Raw genomic sequence first — 20,393 nt, 5'->3', positions numbered from 1 at the left:
AAGAAAACCATCTTTTTTGCTTTCTCCGACATTTTTCTTTTCTTTTCTTTATGCCACTTTTAACATTGTGTGTGTGTATATATTTGTAGAGACTGGACTGGATACTAAACCTATATTATACCAAGCCAGTTAATAAATATATCCACATAGCTAGCGACGACTTCATGTATATATGCTCATCGCGCGACATCGATGCATGCGCGCATACATGGGTGCAGATGCAAGTTGCACGAAAATGCATGCATCTAGAATCAAATGGTACGTACTAGCTAGTAAGTAGCACAGTAGTAATTATCTAAGCTGTCATATCACTAACTAATCAATCACCTCTAGTATAACTAAGTATGTAGCAGCTGTAAAAAGAGAGAGCTTAGCTACCAGTAAAAAAGAAAGAGAGAGAGAGAACGACACAATATAATGATCGATTGTAATGACATGTGGGCCACCGATAGATGCATCTTTCTTCTGGTACCAGCATGCACCCAGCTGAGGCCGGGCGTCAGCAGCTAGTTGGCATGTGGGAAAAGGCCATGCATGACAGCAGCTTCCATCACAGTCACAAATTGACAAGCTGGGAGCGATGATCCAGCACAGACACTACTGTTGCTAGCTAAGCTAAGCTAGCTTTGTATATAGAGTGAATGAAGGTGCCATTGCCACTAGGTGGTAGAGTTTGGAGAGGTCCACAGGCCACCACACAAGATTCCCACTCACTCACTCTCATGCATGCACTACATTAGCTAGCTTGCACCTAGCTAGCTCTCTCTCAATTCCGATCGATCCCCGGCCTGCTGCATGCTACTAATACGTACATAGAATCCAACTTGTACATCATGCATGCATGCCACACAAAAAAACCTACTCAAGAGACCACTAATACGTCTACATATGTGTTGCCTTAATTTGCTCAGGAGAGAATGATGATCCAGATACTATAGCTGTCCTTAATTCCATTCACGTACCATACTTCCTCCGTTTCCTAAGAGAGATCGTCTTAGTTTTGTCCCGAATTAATCATCCACTTTCAAGTTTGACCCATGCTTAGTTATTGATAAAATTATCGGCATATACAATACCAAATTAATATACATCATGGGAAATATATTTCATGGTCAACATATGGGTGTTTATTTGAGATTGTATACGTTGATGTTTCGATTATTAGGTGTAATCAAACTTCAAAAAGTTTGAATTTCAGCAAAACAAAATCGAGCGTGTCCTCCTCTAGCAAACGGATGGAATTTGCATCTTTTCAGCAAGGAATGATATATGCAAAACAGTGTGACTATATCTCAGGCGCTTGATTTTTAAGCAGAAAGCTTTTATCGTAGTTGACGAATCAGAGCCGTTGGATCAATATATGAACGTCATTCCATTCTTTTATTTCCATCCATCGTCCGGTCCAAATCTTAAAGCACATACATGCTTATCCAACAGTTGAAGAATTAACTTATCTCTAAACAAAAATCAAACGATTTAGACATAGCAAAACCGTATATTCCTCCGTCCAACAAAAAATGTCTCAAGTTTGTCAAAATTTGGATGTATCTAGACATGATTTAGTGTATTGATGCATTCAAATTTGGTAAAAGTTGAGACATCCTTCGTTGGACGGAAGGAGTACAAAAATTTGACTTTATTAATTTGCATGCATGGGTCATCGTTTTTGCCATATTCATGGTTGTGGCCAGCCGGGTAGTTCTAAGCTTGTTAGTGACCGATGTATATGTATATAAAGGAATCTGAAAAAAATAGCAAACCGCGTGATGGATGAATTGAAATGGAGGACAGACAGGATATTCGAAATGAATAACTTTGCAAGCTGTAGATGCGCACATGTTGTTATATGCATAATTTCCAAACTAGCTAGTAGATGCTACGTCTGTACTTTCATCGCCTTTTTGCAAGACAAAATTAAAAACCATCCGATGCATCCATCGTAGCTTGCTTGCTTGCATGGATGTGCCTTTCAAGAATCCAGTTCGTTCGAACATCGATCCACTCACTCACGGCCGGCCGCCGCCGCGGGCGAATCAAGACAGAATGAAATTCTAACTAGCTAGTAATTCACAATAATCGATTAACTACGACTTCATGCAAAGAGTAGAGTTCATTGCAAACGGATGAAATTTGTTGAAAACTACTTCCTCCGTCCAGAAATAAGTGACTCGGATTTGTCGATTTGCATGTATTTTATACACTAAAACATGTCTAAATACATACGATCTAGACAAATTCGAGTTACTTAATTTTAGAAGGATTTTTTTTTGCGATCACTTATTTGAGGAGGAAGAGAGTATTTATGAATTCTTTCCAGGTAAACCGACCCGGCCACAGCATCAGCTTTGTTTGGCATGCATAATATGCCAAAGACTCCGACCATGCATCGATCATCAGCCTGTTTGAAAATAGTATAGCTAGCCATCCCAGAAATTGATCATACTGTGTGTCTCCACCAATCATTAATTCCCAATCATATACATACTTTATTTTTAAAATTAAAATACATCTGTGGTCACTTCAACCAGGTGACATATGCATGCTATTTTGGCCAACCACGTGATGATTATCTAGAATATTAGTAATATATGCTTACACAAACTTAACAGTGCATTGGATATGGATGGATGTAAGGCATGATGCATAAACAGTGGAATGACGTTCTGTTACATCTATATATATTATCATGATCAGATAAATTAGGAAGGAACTGAGCTCAAGCTTCTAGCCCACGGTTTACTTTTGTTTGTTGTTGGTAATTTAATTTCCACCATGCCGATCGACCGATAGAGTGGTAAATAAAGGAATAAAGGAGCCATGCATGCATCTACATGATGCATTGCATTCATCCACCTTAATTCGAGACGATATATATATGAACAGACATAGAGTGATGTTGATTAGTAAGAAAAATATAAATTTAACTCGCACGCTGACATGATCACTATAGCTAGTGGCTATATCGAATGAGAGTCATCTAATGGTAATTAATTAGCTAGTTGTTCATTTAAAAACTAATTGGATTAGCTAGCTAGAGAGACAGTATGATATATAACAAAATTAATGCCATTGGTGCAGCAGTCCTTGTCAGTGTGATGACGGCGCAAATCGATTCTCATGTGTCCCTATCTATCTTCTGATGGAACTGATCGATAGATTAAACTCATTTCATTCGCAAAAAAAAAGATTAAGCTCATTTCAGCCAGGATAAATGTATGTATGAATTTCTTTCAATTAATTTGATATTGTCCTGAGTGCTGAGATATTTTTTCATGGCTTGCCACATCTGCAAAAAAATAGTGGTAGTATACTTGAAATGGGTCAACTACGTACTCAACCTTGAATAGCAAAAGGAAGATGCCCCGGAACAAGCAACAATGATCGGTGACCCAATACAAGATTAATCATTCACCGCTGTCAATTGATTAAGCTGATTGATATAACAACCCAAGACAAGTAGCTCCAGTAGTACATTGTAAATCATGTAGTATGATCAGTCGGCAGGGATTAAGAGGACTATTCGATCATGTCACAGCTTCATTTTTTTTTAAGAAAATGCAGCAGCATTACTTAAGAAGGAAAGAGTTAATTACGGAGCAGTCAGGAAGTAAAAATCTACAGCTAGGCAATTACAAGGTCAAACACCATAGCTTCATATATAAGCTGAATCTCGAAGTACATGGACACTACAGTCCATAAATTTGATCGATTTACATGTGACGAGAAGTCGTGAGACAAGCAATTAGCTAGGATGGCCCGAAAGAAAACGCAGAATAAGAAGGAGAAGGTTCTAACTGGTGATGTGCTAACTAGTGGAAAGACAGGTAATGCAATAAAATAACAATAGAAGTAAAAGAACAAAAATCGTTGGAGGATGCATTGCTCACTGATGATGCTTTTTGTTGGTTTCTTGTGTAGCAATGACAGCAGAGGAGGAGAGACTGGGAGAGAAACGAATGCGCGCGTGTTTGTTGCTTTGTTACTGAATGAATGCCCGTCCATGTGAGTTTTTTGGCTCATTCACTCGCTCCGTCAAAGACAACGGACAGAGGCAGGCAGTGTGTGGCTGGCAGTAACTTATTAGTTTGTGCGTGGTTGGTTGCCGTTGCAGCAAGTAAAATGTGGGGTTCTAGGCTGGCAGTAAGAGTTACTCAGCAGATGCAGACATGGCTGGTGGCCTCAGCATCAGCATCAGCAGAGCAAAGCCAGCTGCTGAGCCTGAGCTTTGCTTTGTTTGTGAACTTGGCTTACCAATGAGTGAGTCCAGGTCCAGGCTAGTACTACTTATTACTGTGTGCGAGGGCAAGCACGCAGTGATAGAATAGAAGGCGATGTGATTGAAAGCTACACCACGGCACGGCACGAGGCCTTTTGTCCCATTCGCTCCTCCTCCTCTGCTCTTCTCTTCTTCCTCTGCTCTGCTCTCCCCAATACTCCTCCACAAGGGCCTGGCTATAAATCAAGGGAGCTCCATCTTCTCGGCTGCTGCCTCAAATTCTTTCATTCATTCTTCACCCTTACACTGCTGGCTTCCTCTGTCTGTCAGTTACTACTAGAGTGGGGGGAAGGAAAAACAGAGCCTTTGCTGGCTGCCACCGCGCAGAAGCTACTCTGCCTACAGCCAACAACCTCTCACACACATACCAAGAAGCAGAAGCAGAGGCAGAAGGAGAAGATGTATGCGGACGCGGGCTTCGGCGGCTTCTCGGTCTACTCCCCACCGGCGCCGGGATCCTCCTGCTTCTTCTCCACCCACCCGGACCTCTCCTACTCCTGCTTCTCCTCCTCACCCGCTCCGGCTCCGGCTCCGGCGCCGGCGGCTGCTGCTGCTGCTGCTGCTCCGCCGCTTCTCCTGCCTGCCGATGCGCCCCTCGACGCCGCCATCTTCGACAACCTCGTCAGTACCTCTGCCTTTCTTCTTGATTTCTTCTTAATTTCTTCTTCCTGCCTCCACCCCTCTTTAATTTACTTCCCATCACCATACATGCATACATGATGCTAGTATAGAGTTGCTCTCCTCTCATGGGAATCATGGATGCTGCTGGACTGATTAATTTGCTTTCTTTCTTCCTGTTACATCGAAAGAAAAATGACATGATTTTCCTCTAAAAAAACACATGATTAAGCAAGCACAGGAAAGAAAGAGGGACCACTTGTCTGCCTCACTGTTTTGTCTTTGTCTGACCCTTGCTATGTGTGCTTCGTGCAATTTGGGAATTAAAGTTGCTCACAAATTGGCCAACTAGCCACCCCAAGCCGTCATTTCAATTCTTCACACAAATTTATACACGTCCCTTTCGCACTTTTCATATGCACTTGATGAGAACTTGTCGGGGAGGGGCGAATATATATAAATGCAAAGTCATGTTACTGTTGTATTTATATAGTATATGGAGCGGAGGTGCATGTCAACTACAGCCTCCCATTTCTCTCCTCTTTGCCTTAAAATAGCTAACACTTACTCTAATCTACTCCACTCCACTAGACAGCAAGCATACATGACATCTTTCTCTAACATACTGTAGCCTCATTGGCTCTTCCTCCCTTCCCTTTCCTTGTTGCAAATATGATACTACTACTAGTAGTATTCATCAACATCAATCACACACACATAAGCAAAAGCTGACATCTTTAAGAGCCTACTGCCAAAAATGACTGCTATCAATCACCCACATAATACCTGATTAAACAATCTTAAATCCCCCAACATGCTCTCCTCTCCTCTTAGATACTTACAAGCATCTGAGATGACTGATGATGCCAGTGCCACCACAACCTTAGAATCACAACACTCATGCATGGTGCCTAGCTTGCTGCTGGTTTCTTCAGATGCTGTTTTGCTTTGCTCTGCCTTGCCTTACATACGCCTACTCAGAAAAGAAAACTGATGATCATCCCTTTCAAGAAGAAACAAACAGACCCCACTCATGATTTATCACATCAGAATTGACGTCACAATTAACCCTTGTTAATATGTATATTTTAATTCAAGAACCAATCCTAATTAAATATGATAGTTGGTCATGTTGGCCCCAAACTTTTCACTGCCTTGAATCTTCCCCACTTGACATCTTTTCTCTTTCTAGTAGGGCCAGGAGGCCACAGATATTTCATTTGCTGCCAAAGGGGTCAATTTTGGCCAGGATTTGTGATGCCTGAGCAAATGCCCTTGTCCATGGTGATGGTCTGAGATAAAAATGCCCTTGTCCGTCACTAGAATATGCTCTGCTCTCTTACTTTGGTGGTAGCAGCATGATAGGGACTTGCTGCTGTAAGTTGACATGTGCGTGAACAGAACAGCTACACTACACTACACTACATGCCGCCATAGGTACCTTACCTAGCTAGCTAGCTTTTACACGTCTCCACAGTCCCCACTCATCAAGACACTACTCTATTGCTTGGCTTTACTCAGCTCTCCCTTACCTTTTTTACTGAATGACCGACTAACTGAATTGGCCTAGTAAGTTCAGTTCATACTTCGTAATACTTGTGGGTAAACTGCCAGAAATTCAGTATTGGCTTGCTTCATTCTAACTGCCAGAAATTCAGCATTTTCTTGATCATTCTAACTGCCAGAAATTCAGTATTTGTCTTTTTAGCCAATAATTCTCAACTCAGTTTTGTTTGTTCATGATGATGACAAAAACAGGGGGACATGGGGCAGCCATCTCTGATATCAGAGTATGACCTTGGAGCAGAAGGTGACCTGTTCAAGGCTCCAGAGCCCATAATTGAGGAGCCGCTGCTTAGCCTGGACCCGGTTGCGGCCGCAATCTCCATGATGTCCGGTGGTGCTGCTGAGAATGCAATGGATGAAACCATCAAGGCTGCAGCTGCAGACATGGGGCTGAGTGAGGTGCTGTACGAGTGCGAGAAGGAGCTCATGGAGAAGTCGGCGATCGAGGAGACCATCTCCGAGCTGCTGGACGTCAAGATCCCCATGCTGCAGGTTGAGCAGGAAGCATCTGCAGCAGCCGGTGAATGCTCACTCCACAAGAGTGTCAGCTCTGGATGCCTCAACTCTGCAGATTGGATGAATGGCACTGCTGCTGCTGCTAATGCTACTGTCAGGCCAAACTTCCTGGACTTCCAAGGCTTGGACTTCGAGGCAGCGTTTGGGATGAGGAGAGCTTTCAGCGAAGGAGACATTCAGGTACCAACCTTTCCTTTTTCTTTCATGAACTGCACCTATAACACAACACGCAGATATAGGAATTATTGTGACAAGCACTGGCTTTACTGAGCAAACAGCTGTCGAGCAAAGAGACGATGAGTACACAAAACCAAAGCCAAAAGGCGTTACTTTTCTTGCTTTTTTTTTCTCCCCTGGCACTGCCTTTGCATTTCATTGCTTACTGTAGATGTAGATGTGGTTCAGTGCTTTACTCAAGTCAAGAAAGAGGTCGTTAACAGTGTTTTGATTTCACATGTTACTGTTTCTGCCCAAAGCCGGCTTTCCCTTGATGATCTGCTCATTGCTTTAGCTGCGTTCCACACTGATTGCTAAACGACATGTCCTCCTGATATGTGCAAGTTCCTTTTTTTAGATTGCTTATCATGATTTCGGCTTTTCGACAGAATCTTGGTGCCAATACTCCTCGAACTGGGAACTCAGGAAATGTTCAGGCATCCTGTGAGAGGCTTGTAACCATTGCTGACCTGAAAACTGAAGAAAGGAAGCAGAAGCTCTCCAGGTACAGGAAGAAGAAAGTCAAGAGAAACTTTGGCAGAAAGATCAAGGTATATACAAATCTCTTCTCTCAAACTATATTATTCTATATAAGTAGCAGAAAAGGGATACTTAGCATGTAAGATTAGAGACGCTAATTATGCTGATAAATGTTTTGCAATGTGTATTTTTGCAGTATGCTTGCAGGAAGGCTCTGGCAGACAGCCAGCCAAGAGTGCGAGGGAGGTTTGCCAAGATGGACGATGGCGACATGCTCAAGCCCAGGAAGTAGAGATCACCATGGATGATGGCTGCCAGAGGTTGCTCCAAAAGCTTGCAAGAAGGAAGACAAAGGTTGCAAGGAAATTAATCAAGCTACTGCTGAGCTGCCAGTGGTGGCTTGACGGCTTCTAGAAGCTTCTAGGTGAGGCGCACTGCCTTCTAGTAGGGATGGCCGCTGCGCTGCGCTGCCCGTCGGAATTAAAATTTACTTGTTCCATCAATCCGTTTCCGTCGGATGGCATTCTGTTTCATCTGTGTAATAATAATATGGTCCTCTTGCTGCAAGGGAGTGAAGAAGAGCTCTAGCTTAGCTAGGCTCCTCTGTGTACAAAGTCTTGAAGATGGTAATAATAAAACTCAGCTCCTCTCTTGCTTGCCATGTAATAATCTTATTAGTTATTACTAGTTCTGTTATTATCAGCACTCTTTTCCCTTTTCTTTTCATAAACTGTTTTGGCTGCCAAGAAGAGACTTTGCTCTTCCATCTTCAACCACAACAAATTTTACCTATCAGTTTCAAGGCACAAACTTCCAGCGACCTCCTTGTTCTTTCGAAAGTTATTGGTAAATAGACTTAAAACTATCTAGACTGGCCATAAACAAAAGATAGCCTCTTAATATTATAATTCTACTAGTACATAACGATATAAATTGTAGTTGTCAAAATAGCATCTACAAAGACTTTGAGAAGTCAAAAAGGTAGAAAAGAGGCGATGTAATAAGCTATTTGGCCCGTCCTCTAGTTCCCAGAAAGCATCTCACACTCAGACATCCAGGAACGAAAGCGAAAGGAAAATGGACATTTGTGCTATAACGACAGCAGCATAAGTGCAGAGAATATAGCCGTGAATTGGAGGAGAAAACAAATTAAAGACCATCCATCCAAATGACATGGCCGAAGTTGATAGTTTGACACAAACATCACGATTGCTCGGTGCACGCTCTACATTACAAGGTACAATCTTTTTCTTCAGGCCTTATTACATCAGACCAGATGGGCACAACCCAGCTCAAAGGTCACCGGGTTGCGACGTTATTACACTCTGCCATGGAGTAGAGCCGATTATGGAAAGGGACTGGAGAATAAATTGATTTTTCTTTAAGATGATTCGCCAGTTAGTTCACCCCGTAGACCCACTTCTCCTCGTTGCTGGTGTAAGAGACAAGCTCCTTGGGCTGAAACCAGAGAGCAATCTCATCCTTCGCTGTCTCAGGGCCATCGCTTCCATGAATGATGTTTCTGATGTTCAAGGGATGGGATGTCAGTACAAAGGAATTCTAAGAGAAGCATCATGAAGTTCAAGAAACGAAGAATCGGATTTACAGATACTCCATATAGATGGCAAATGAGTGTTGGTAATATAGCACATCAGGTGGGTGTTTTTTCCAGCTTTCTAATCAACAAGACTACAACTAAGCAGTGATGACAGAACAAAAAACCTGATGATTGGATGCATGGGCCCTGATGATTATGATGGGCATACGAGATTGATGCGGCGGTCTTTATCTATACTATATAATTGCTAGGCCTACTGAACACATAATGAGGTGTACCTTCCAACAACAACAGCAAGATCACCCCTGATGGTTCCTGGTTCAGATTTCTGTGGGTCTGTAGCGCCAATAAGTTTCCTCCCGTACTTGATAACACCCTCTCCTTCCCAAACCTTCAGAATGTGGAACAGATAAATTAATATATTACCAATTGGCACTAAAACAAGGGGGCATGATTTATCTGCGGAGATGGAGGATTTGATTACCATGGCAAGTACGGGGCCAGAGCTAAGGAAGTCGCACAATCCACTGAAGAAAGGTCTTTCTTTGAGATCATGATAGTGCTTCTGGGCAAATTCCTTGGATGGAACCACCAGCTTGATGGCAACGAGCTTGAATCCTTTTCTCTCAAACCGGGACACTATCTCAGAAATCTGTCCCCGTAGAGAAAAGAGAGAACATCCATCATGATCCTATAGGCAATTACCAACATAGATATGGAGACAAGACTAAACAGTACAAACTTTTAATGGGCTGCATGGTTGAAAAGGATTTGCAAATTGGCCTGCCTAGGTAGATGCCAAGCATAACGGGCCAGAGCATGCACTACTCAATTAAGGAAGAGGCCCAATCCAAAAAAGAAAAACCCCTAAGTTTGTGGTAGCCAGGGGGCTTCATATATTAGTTGTTAACGGTAGTGATCTGAAGGTAAATGTCGGTGCCTAAATAGAAAATGTGAACATGTCCTAGTCCGACAGCGTTGATCTATGTGAGCAGTTGATATATGTTTACATGTAGATATATAATAACATATCTAAGAAGACAGCACAGGGCCTAAAAGGACTGTCCTGAATGAACTGTGTAGCAACCACGACGACGGCAGTAGATAGAGGAACTAAATCGATGAGCACGCAATACGTGTATACAGTAGCAACTGATTGCTTGACAAAAATGATAAGAGAGCAGAGGTGCAGGCAGGTGTGGTACTCACGAGGCCTCTTTGGACGCCGTCAGGCTTGATGGCGATGAAGGTGCGCTCCATCTGCGTGAAGAGGGGCAGATCGGGGCTGTTATTAATTGACTAAGGCAAAATGACGAGATTTCGAGCCGTGAAGGGATGTTGTTGGGCCGTACCTCTGCCGCATGCGCCTCCTGATCCTGGAGCATGTACGCTGAAACGACAAGAGGGATCGGCCGATTCGATCAGTACATGTGGAATGATGGAAATGTTGGAAGGGAGGAGAGAGAGAGAGATCGAATGGTGGGTGAGTAGGTACCGGCGGCGGGTACGGCGGCAAGCCATTGGTACCCGTGGGTGGAGGAGGCGGCTGCAGCACCGCCGGCCTTGTGGTAGGAGTATGCGGCGGGGAGTTTGCTCCTGCCGAGATTCGTCAGCGTGGCGAGGGCGGCGTTCCTCCCGTCTGCAGCAGCGGCGAAATCGAATCCAAAAGTGAATTGCCCGGATCTGGTCGTAGGAAATGGAATGGCGAAGAGAGGAGGAGGCGTACCTGCGAGGACGGAGGAGCGCGGGGCGGAGGCGGAGGAGAGGAGCGACCTTGCGGCCTTGCACGCCGACTGGCAGAGCTTGGAGGAGGCGCTCATGGCGGCGGCGAACGGGGGAGGCGACTCTGCGGTGGAGCGGAGGCAGAAGCAGAGGAGAGGAAGGAATGCGGTTCTTGTTTGCCGTCCGGCTTGATGATATACAGGAGCCGCGAAATGATGCCTTGATCTGAATCTGATCCTCTGCTGTGGCCTCACTTCAACAACCGATGCTCGACCCGATTTTACGCTTTTGCCCCCGCTCCCGCATCACACGCCACATATGCAAGAGACCCGTTCCTCCTTCCTTCCATTCATCCGTCAAAAACTAAACCAAGCCAAAGCAAAATTTCAGATCTACCAGCACTTAAACAGCGACAAGTATTTAGAAACGGAAAAAATACAATGTTTACTTTTTTACGGCGCATCACCAGCATTTGCAGCAGCAATGACAAAAGATAGTTTTGTTTTGCTCCCAAACAAAGCAAGCAAGGGATTGTTGCTTTAATTCCTACAGTGGAGTAACATAAAACACAGTTGGTCTCTACTTCTCGCAAAACACACAGTTGATGAGACTCCGATAAAGAGAAGCTGCATTTTTTTTTACTTAGCTAGCTAACATACTTTATCACTACAACAACGAATACATTCCTCTGTTCCTCATGTACAAACTCTGAATCCCATGTTTTTACAACATGTATGTATGTACTACAGATACAGCGTTCACCATGACCCGCCTGTCTTGACCTCGCCACCCTCCAATCTGCAGTCGCTTCCTACTGCTCTTGCCCACGAATCCACCTGTATTGCCAAATTCGTCCCATCAGTCAATCAGCACATAAAGGAAGTCCCCCTTCATTCCAAAACAATCATCGGTTTCACTAAGGACATTACCTGAATCTCGCAGTTGCTCGAGCACTCGAACCTCAAGCCTTGCCGGGTCAGCATGTAGAACGCGTGCCTAGTTTTCCCGTCTTCCGGCACGAAGTTGGGGAGCCGCCCTACTTCCACGATGTCACATAGCAATGTGGATTCTTGTGGACTCAAATCTGAAAATGCAAGCCTTAGATTCAACTTTCTCAGTGTATACACACCATGATGCCCCAACAGACTACACAGATCCAACTTTTGTTTACCTGTAGACTTCAGATAGTAGTATATACACTGCCCTTGTAGGACAACAAAGCGAGGAAGCCAGTCGTCGACATCGGCATCATCTATGATAGGTGGCTCTCCAGGGAGTTGAGTCCATCTCTGTAAGCAACAACACATCATAGCCATAAGTTCATTTCAACAGTTTCCACACCACAGGAATGAAGCAGTTTGACAGGTGGGGCGCTGGTATCTTACGCTTCTAATATGGAGATACCCAGAGAGGCGTGCATATCTCAAAACCTCATCGATGTTTTCCAACCTGGAAAGCCAAACTATATTAATCACATCTGACAAAAGAAGAAAAAAACACTGAATTATAGACACTTTGGTTCAGGTTTAAAATCAGGCATGTTTCCTAATCATACCGAGCTTTTAACTGGGACTCCCTCTCATCAGCGTCGGCAATTTCGCTTCGTAGTGATTCTACTTCAGCTCTGGTTAATTCAATCTGATAACAGTTTAAAAAAAAAGCTAGTTCGTGTTACAAGACAGAATTCATGATACAGAACAGAAAGAAGACATGGTATGTCTGTACTGATAACTTGGTAACCTTGTCATCATCCTCATTGCTGGAAGACCACCTAATGCGAGGAATAGACAGTAGCTGCAAAAGCGATGCAGCTCCCTTGACTCGTTTCGGGGTCCAAGAACGTCTGCGCGAACTGTTTAGTTATACAGCAACAACATGTCAATACATAGACCAAGAAAAGCTAAAAGTTGACAGCCACAGTTCCTTTTGCCATCAGTATCACCTTGGTGAAGGATCCAGGTTATTCTTACTTGTGGACATAACATCAGCAGCCTCCATGGATTCTTTGGGTGGCAAGAAGTGTTGCGGGAAGATGTCTATTCTTCCGTAAACATCATCCATCCAACAATGCAAGTGCTAGAAGAGATGCATAGTCTGTTTTAACAGTAAGTATAGAATGTAAAATTAAGAAAAAAAATAAGCAGAGTAGTTTAAGTGCTTTACTGCATTAGACTAGTCACTGGTATTTGATACTCAGCGCGCAAAGGGAGGCCTCATGGACTAGTATTAAGATTCCAAAAAAAGTGGCAGAAACAGACTACCAAGAAGCGGCAGCCTAAAATTACTCGATTGGAATAAACGCCACCAGAAACCAAGTTGACTTGTTCATTTCTTACAGTTTCGTGAGAAGCGTGGCTAGAGCGGGGCTCTGAAGGAAGGATGTACAATATGTTGGACGTATACAATATCTGTGCACATCATTTAGAGGCACTTAAAAGATGGCCCTTGTCTGTGTCTCTCTATTGACCCCCGGCAAGTCTTTGAGCATACAGTATCTCTGTGTCTGTCAGGAGGTAATTAGGAGTTGGCATTTTGGCATGCAAGAGTTAACGCAAAGCAATTTTATTTATCTTGGCAGCAATCATATGCTAAGAAGCTTCATGTTCTTGTCGTTGTTGAAGTTAGCACCTAACCTGACATGACATGACATCCCTGAGGGCTGAGGGTGAGTGCTAAACGAACAAACAAACAATTCCTCTGGCCTGGCCATACTAGATATTAGCATGGAGGGATGGTGTAACGAATTGAGGTGATTGTAAAGGGAACCTAGGTTGAGTAATGGAGGAAGAAGCTAGGTCTAGTTTGCGGAGCAGGATGGAATCGAAGACGGTGATTACGTAGAGTCGAGTAGTGCGTGCGAGCCATGGCTGGAATCAAAGAGGAGGAGAAGAACTAAAAAAACGAGTGGTGGCATCCGTAGCGGAGATGCAGAGTAGAGCAGTGGACATGAGCTTGTGGTAGGTAGCTATGTGGAGTAGAAATCAAATCAATCGAGGAGGGCGAGGGAGCGAGCGACGAACCTGATGGATGGATCGAGGAACCCCTCGGTGGTGCGGTGCGGCGACTGGATTTGCGGCGAGAGATGGAGGGAGAGGGAGGAAGGCAGAGCAATGAAAGAGGAATCTATGGTTGAATCACGGGGAGGGAGGAAGGGGAAGGGAAAGGGAAAGGCAAAGGCGAGAAGGAAGCCAGGTCGGATCGGATCGGAGACAAGAAGACAGCTAGGTTGCTTGGCGTCGCGTCGCGTGTGGAAGAAGATTCATGCGTCCAGCCAGACCACGTTTCCAACGAATTTGGGCTCCGTTTCTTGGTGGGCTCACTTGACTTGTCTTGTCCCAGTTAAGGTCCGCCCTTCCTGGGCCTGAATTTTCCGCGCGCGTACAGTGACGATGCATGAGCCCAGGGGCCTGTCCTGCTGAGCCATGCATATGAAATTATGAGATTGGGGAGGAGCATGTACGCTCCTGCACGCACATGCAGCATCCCAACCATGTGAAGGAGATCCTGATAAGCAGCAGCCCGTAGCAGGGATTGGAGCGCCATATATGGGAGCAACCACCCACCAAAGGATGCTCTGGCTTTCTCTTCTTTTCGATCTAGTTGCAAGGCCAACGCGGATTGCCAGTGTGGCCATTGATCGGCGTCCTCGCACTAACAATAGCGATCTCCTCGTCTGGCCATGGACCTGCGTCCTTGCCACCGAAAACGACGACGGCTCCGCCGCCCTGGCTGCCGACACGCGGAAGCTCCCAGACTTGCCTGCCCGCTGGGAGCCCGTCGAGCACCGCCATCGGGAGGAGGAAGCCGACGCATGCCCGAGCGCCAGCCCCACGGCCTTTTTCTCCAAGTCCGGCCGAGCTATCTGCGTTCCGATCCGCCCGATTCCGTGGACGAGCCCTCCACGTTCCGACCCAACCTCGCGCACTCCGTCCTTGACGGCGGCATGGAGATCCGGACTCAAGGAAGAAGGGGTCGAGTCCGGTGCTGGGAAGCTCGCCTCATGCGCGCAACGGGGATCCGGCGCTGGGGATGGCTCCCGACAGCGAGGTCGCGGGGCGGCAGCGGTTCGCTCATCACGACGCGGGGGCGCTCCAGGACGAATCACTCGATCTTCTTCCCCACGACGCACGCCTCCTCCCTCGCGCATTGCGATGCGACGCTGCAACGCTCCTGCGCTCCTCCCAGCCAGTCAATCTGCACGAACAAGACGAGGGGGCGGCGAGCGCCCGCGTTGACTAGGCCGTGCAGAGGACAAGGGATCCGCATGGCAGAGGCACTCCTCCCCCCTGCCTCCGTTGGATCTAGTCAAACACTGGACCTCCCGGCGTCTGCGCACGCACACGATAGCAGTAGGTGGCGGCGCCACACATGGAGGAGCTTCGATTCATGGAGTCATGGTGATTGATTAAATGAGATTGATTAAATGGAGCTTCAATTGCTGCGAGCGGCTGGCGTACTTGTACAACTTCAATTCAAGAACAGGCCCGCGGGAGAGGCGCCGGTCAACTTCTCAAGTGATGTCAGTGGCACGCCATGTTGGCCTGACACGTGACCCATCTCGTCAGTTTTGAGGTTCTTCGCTAACAACTGAACGTTTACTATAATCCCGTGGATTTTAGTAAATAAAACGTAAACTGGTACCGAAATGAAATCCTACCCACTGATGTGGTGGTTTTTTTGTAATTTACTCTATGTACAGCACTGCCACTTGAACCTCTAGTCACGTGCTACTCATGTTCTTCAGCCTGCCCGACCTGTTTTCTTTCTCCCTGCTAAATTGCTCACGTTTCTTTAAATTTGGTCCCTCAACATATATATAGCTCAACAAGGAGACGTCCTCGTGTTTCAACACGGCTTCTTAATTCTTCTCTGGTTAGTCTGTCAGTGACAACAAATTAAATTTTGGCACCAACACAGTCCGATACACCTACTAGCTACTGCTGGCTGCTTTGCCTTTTCGCTTTCTACAGTAAGTACCACGCTTCATTTGGATTCTATCTAAAATAGTACGTATACACTAGCACTTCATACGCATTGGACGCATGAGGAAGAACGAGGACATATACCTGTCAAATGTTTGACGTTTTCGCAAAGCGCAACAACTCGAGTACAAGAGCTTCCTGCAGGACATCAGTTTATCCTGGGCTCAAGAGTGTTGTTCAGGTGGGCTGGGCTGGGCTCAACAGATCTGGGCTAAGGCGTAAAACTCTACCAAATGAGAACAAGATTTGACTTGCCAATTTTTTGACAAATGATTTCTCAACCCTCGCTTTGACAACTATTTGACCATATCATGTGAGAGAGATGGATATGTGCATGTTGGCAACCAAGCATCAAACCAAACAAGCCTTAAATCCTTCCTCTTTCCTCCTGCCTGATCTGGTCTGGCTCTGAAATCCACGCGCAGCGCGTGCTGCTCTACTCTGGTACTAACCGAAATTACCAGCAAGCCCTCGCCCTCCTCCTCACTCTTACACAGTACGCTTCTCCTCCTCTTCTTCTTCTTCCTCTGCTCTCTTCTGCTCTGCTGCGAGATCCCATGTCGTCCTCCTCCTCCTCCGCGCTCGCCAAGGGCAAGTTCAAATTCGAGGTAACCTCTTCTTCTCTTCCCCCTCCTCTAGCTCTCTACCACGCACGCCAATTCCCCACCAAAATACATCCTCCGATCCTCTCGCTTTACTTTATTCCCCTGCTGCATCCTTCGATCTGCTTTCCAAACCACCCTGTAGCTTTACTAAGCTAGACAAGATTTCCGATCTGCTTCCTACCAATTCAACTATTAGCTTCCCTGCTCAAATTGGCTTGCAATCTTTTCGGTCTCCTCATATGCAATTTACTTATGTGATGCGTTCCCCCCCACCTAATTAACTAACCGCAGGCGAAAGGAGGAGGGGCTCGGTCCTCCATATCGCTAGCTTCATCCAAGGCCAAGATCGCCAGCACCAAGCGAGCAGCGCCCACCCGAGGGAAGGCGGCCAAGAAGGTCTTCTCCCTGCCCGGACAGAAGTTTGATCCTCCCGAGGAGGTGATTAATTCAGCTACCGATGATGTTAAATCGAGTCTGCTTCTTAGTCATAGGTAGTTCTATCTGTGTTAATCTCCCTTGATTTTGATCTTGTTTGATTTATTGCAGAGGGAACCGCTCAGGATATTCTACGAATCGCTGTCCAAGCAGATCCCTTCCAGTGAGATGGCTGAATTCTGGTACAAGCATTTCCAGTTGCTAGTTACTTCTCCACGAGTACTAATTAAGATTGCAACCTTAGCCTATATAACTGATGATCCACTTGCTGCTACTAGTATGTTAGGGTAATTTAGGATAGATATATGGTTGACTATAAGCGAAATGTAGAGTTTTCTTGCTTTTGTGGGTATATATATATGATTCACACACCGAAGCTGTGTACATTACTGGTGGTAGGATATGTTAGCACCACCAATGCTCACATACAGAACATAAGACTCTAGCTACAACTTCATGCAGGTTAATGGAGCATGGGCTGTTATCTCCCGAGAAAGCAAGGAAAGCCTATGACAGGAAACAGAAACGGCAACAGCAGATACGATCGGGGACCCCTATCAAGTCCACCAGCACTGTCACCAAACATAAGCCTGAAACTTGGAAGAAACCAATCACATCGCACAATGTGGACTCTTCCAGTTCAAAGGCCAAGAGAAGAGTCGATTACAGCGATGACGACGACGACTTCATTGTAAAACTGAAGAGGTCCAATTCCAGGGGGTGATGATAATGATGATACATTGGTTGGATTCGGCGTAGTTTTCGGTCAACAATATATCCTACAAGAAGCTAATTCTCAGATAAATGAAATTCCCACCTACAGGCTAGAGCAACAATGGATGTGCTATAGATAGAGTGCTCAGGAAGAGTTGTGCAGAGCGAACTGTCTCTGTTTACTGTTACTCTGGTGCGTCTGTATTACATATTTGTGTTTAAAAGAGGAAATAGACAAGATTTGTTGGTAAACAAGTAATGCATGGTGAGCGAATCCCATTGATAAAAGGTCATATTGATTCACTAGCAGCATTCTGTCAGTTAATCGAGTATGCTGTAGATAGATACTTGGTCACGTTTGGATTTGGTCTTACCCTTGCGTGAAGATACCCAGTTACCATTACTTGGACACAGGAGTGTTTTTGTTTTTCCATTGCAGTTTGAGGTTGAGAAACCAACATGAAGCATGTTCTTCAGGCACATCCATAGACGTATACAAAATTAGCTTGGTAGTAGCAATTAGTTAGCAATGGTGATGGCCGCTTGTGTAATAGTATATTGACAGAGGGAGCATGGATCATGGAGGAAATCAGTAGGACTAGTGCTAATTAATTTGCAGGAGGAGAAGAAGAAGAAGAAGAAGAAGAAGAAGAAGAAGAAGGAGAAGGAGGGGGCTGTCCGCCATGGTTTGTGCACTTGTCCTTCCTGAACCTGAGCTTCCCTGCCATGTGGTCGAACTCCCAGACGTGCTCCTGCATATGGACATTGCCGAGGACGGAGGGGCCAACCTCCCTCCGCCGGAACCCCAGGCAGGCCACCCCCGGCACCACCTCCGGCAAGACGATCCCCCTGGCCACCGGCTCCAGCCTGGCGCCGCCCTCGAACTCGAAGGCCACCTTGGGCACCGTCACGTTGTGCGCCGGGTCGACCCCTTCGTCTCCGGCGCCGGCGCCGAAGGCCCACTTGTAGCAGATGTCGAAGCCGGCCACGTCCTCCTTCTGCAGGTGTCCCAGGCGCCGGTCCACGGCCGCCCTGACGGCCTCGAACGCCGGTTCTACGAGCCCCGTGAGCGAGGTGCCGGTGTCGAGGTTGAGCGCGCCACCGAGCACGGCGGGGTCCCACACCTCGGGCGGGATGCCGGCGAGGCGCTCGCCGTCGACGAAGACGCCGGTGACTCCCGCGCCGAACGCCGGCTCGCCGTCGGGGCTGTAGACGAGGTTCGTCTCCTCCATGGCGCCGCCATTCAATGCGGGGTTGGGGCCGAAGGTGAGGTAGCTGAAGGTGTCGCGGCCGCTCATGGTGTGGAGGAGGCAGAAGGAGAAGCGGCCGCCGAAGCGCGCGGCGGCGACGGTGCCGAAGGACACGGCGTGGTTGCCGAGCGTGAGCACGCCGTCGTGCGCGTCCACGGTGGCGCCGGCCTCGAAGGTGGAGCAGCCCAGCACCAGCCCCGGCAGCAGCACCGCCGTCTGCCCTTCGCCGGCGCCGGACACGGAGACAGGCACGGTGGCCGTCTCCCGGCCGTAGATGCCGCGCGTCACCGTGCCGTCCTCGTACATCTGCTCGTAGCTGCACGACTCGTTGTGGTTGGGGCTCCTGCACGTGTTGTGCGGGAAGGAGCCGCAGGCGTCCTTCTGCGAGCACCGGTAGCGACGCCATGAGGAGGAGAGCGAAGGCCTGTACCAGGTCTTCTTCACCACCGGCGCGTCCATCTCCGGCTCCATTGCCGCCGACATGGTGGTCGTGGTGGCCGTCGAGGAAGGGCGGCCGTGGTGCTTGCCCTTGCGGCGGCGGAGGCGGCAGTTGAGCCAGGTGAGGTCGTTGGCGGTGTCGAGCACCATGCTGAATGCCACGGGCGGCGTGCCGATGCGCACCGTGACGAGGTACATGCCCACGTTCACGACGCCCATGCCGCTCTGCACCGGCATCTCCAGCGTCTCGGCCACCACGAGCTGTCTCCTCTTTCTGCTGCTGCGCTCCGCCATCTGCCGGTGCCTGGCGAGGTCCTTGGCCGCCATGGCGCGGAAGTGCGACCGCCGCTCGTCCTCCGGCTCCGGCACCGTCGGCGGGGTCACCGGCAGGCTGATGCTGCTGCCGTCGTCCACGTTGTCCACTTCCACCACGTCGATCTTCTCGCCATGGACGGGCAGGAGCAACACAACGATGACGACCACGACCACGCCGGAGCGGCGGCCGTGCATCATCTCGATCGATCGGTTGATTGATCTTAATTTCTTCTTCTTTTTTCCTTATCTCCTAGCTCTAGCTAATGGTCCGGCCGCACCAGCACGCATGCCCGCCCCGCCATTGTCGTCGATCGACCGATCCAACAATCTCAAGCTTGCATTTTGCATGCGGCGTTATCAAAAGAGGAGGGTGTGAGGTCGCCGGCCGGCCGGGGCCATTGTTGCCTTGTTTTGCTCGAGCGGCCATGAGCTCTTTCAGGCCCTCTTGGTGCGCTATTATAAGCTCTAGCTACAATCAGTTGTAAACGAACAAAACATAACAGACGCGACGCTCTGTCTTTCTCTCTTTGCCCCAAAACAACTGCTAACTTTGTCTCAGAACTTCGTTGCGACACTAGTCTCCGCCATCAAATTTATCGTGACAGAATTCCATACTACAACACACAGACACATTTCCCAGTGATGCAACTCCAGGGCCCCACATACTGATTGAGTACTAGCATGAGTCTTGTCGTATGAAAT

The 20,393-nt window shown here is 47.1% G+C and overlaps 4 protein-coding genes across 5 annotated transcripts; 2 read left to right on the top strand and 2 right to left on the bottom strand.

Moving 5' to 3' along the window:
- Positions 1 to 4,327: 4,327 nt before the first annotated feature.
- On the top strand, positions 4,328 to 8,333 carry LOC100837783 (zinc finger protein CONSTANS-LIKE 2). Of its 2 annotated transcripts, none has more exons than XM_003567727.4 (4): positions 4,328 to 4,897; positions 6,653 to 7,156; positions 7,582 to 7,743; positions 7,869 to 8,333. In XM_003567727.4, the coding sequence occupies exons 1-4, from the start codon at positions 4,676 to 4,678 to the stop codon at positions 7,962 to 7,964; spliced, it is 984 nt and encodes a 327-aa protein (XP_003567775.1). In that variant the 5' UTR covers positions 4,328 to 4,675; the 3' UTR covers positions 7,965 to 8,333. The 2 variants fall into 2 exon arrangements, with proteins under 2 accessions (XP_003567775.1, XP_024314391.1); XM_024458623.1 differs by lacking the exon at positions 4,328 to 4,897 and adding an exon at positions 6,322 to 6,463.
- Positions 8,334 to 8,779: 446 nt separating this feature from the next.
- NDPK4 lies at positions 8,780 to 14,172 on the bottom strand. The gene is made up of 15 exons (XM_024458738.1): positions 13,973 to 14,172; positions 12,895 to 13,046; positions 12,693 to 12,804; positions 12,508 to 12,590; positions 12,338 to 12,401; positions 12,124 to 12,241; positions 11,882 to 12,036; positions 11,715 to 11,788; positions 10,957 to 11,255; positions 10,726 to 10,869; positions 10,583 to 10,620; positions 10,440 to 10,490; positions 9,715 to 9,882; positions 9,509 to 9,621; positions 8,780 to 9,194 (listed from the first exon to the last, which is right to left on the bottom strand). Exons 2-15 carry the CDS (start codon positions 13,011 to 13,013, stop codon positions 9,071 to 9,073), a joined length of 1,662 nt encoding a protein of 553 aa, XP_024314506.1. The 5' UTR covers positions 13,014 to 13,046; positions 13,973 to 14,172; the 3' UTR covers positions 8,780 to 9,070.
- A 2,197-nt stretch (positions 14,173 to 16,369) lies between these two features.
- LOC100836865 lies at positions 16,370 to 17,981 on the top strand. The gene is made up of 4 exons (XM_003567724.4): positions 16,370 to 16,542; positions 16,831 to 16,977; positions 17,086 to 17,156; positions 17,437 to 17,981. The coding sequence occupies exons 1-4, from the start codon at positions 16,492 to 16,494 to the stop codon at positions 17,696 to 17,698; spliced, it is 531 nt and encodes a 176-aa protein (XP_003567772.1). The 5' UTR covers positions 16,370 to 16,491; the 3' UTR covers positions 17,699 to 17,981.
- A 124-nt stretch (positions 17,982 to 18,105) lies between these two features.
- Positions 18,106 to 20,240, bottom strand: LOC100843757 (aspartic proteinase NANA, chloroplast). Its single transcript, XM_003565754.4, has one exon. The coding sequence runs from the start codon at positions 19,887 to 19,889 to the stop codon at positions 18,297 to 18,299; it is 1,593 nt and encodes a 530-aa protein (XP_003565802.1). The 5' UTR covers positions 19,890 to 20,240; the 3' UTR covers positions 18,106 to 18,296.
- Between the last annotated feature and the right edge of the window lie 153 nt (positions 20,241 to 20,393).

This window comes from Brachypodium distachyon, chromosome 2, assembly GCF_000005505.3.
Source record: "Brachypodium distachyon strain Bd21 chromosome 2, Brachypodium_distachyon_v3.0, whole genome shotgun sequence".
Classification (NCBI taxonomy): domain Eukaryota; kingdom Viridiplantae; phylum Streptophyta; class Magnoliopsida; order Poales; family Poaceae; genus Brachypodium; species Brachypodium distachyon.
The sequence above is the reverse complement of the archived record's forward strand: the minus strand, read 5'-3'. Positions and strand labels throughout refer to the sequence as shown.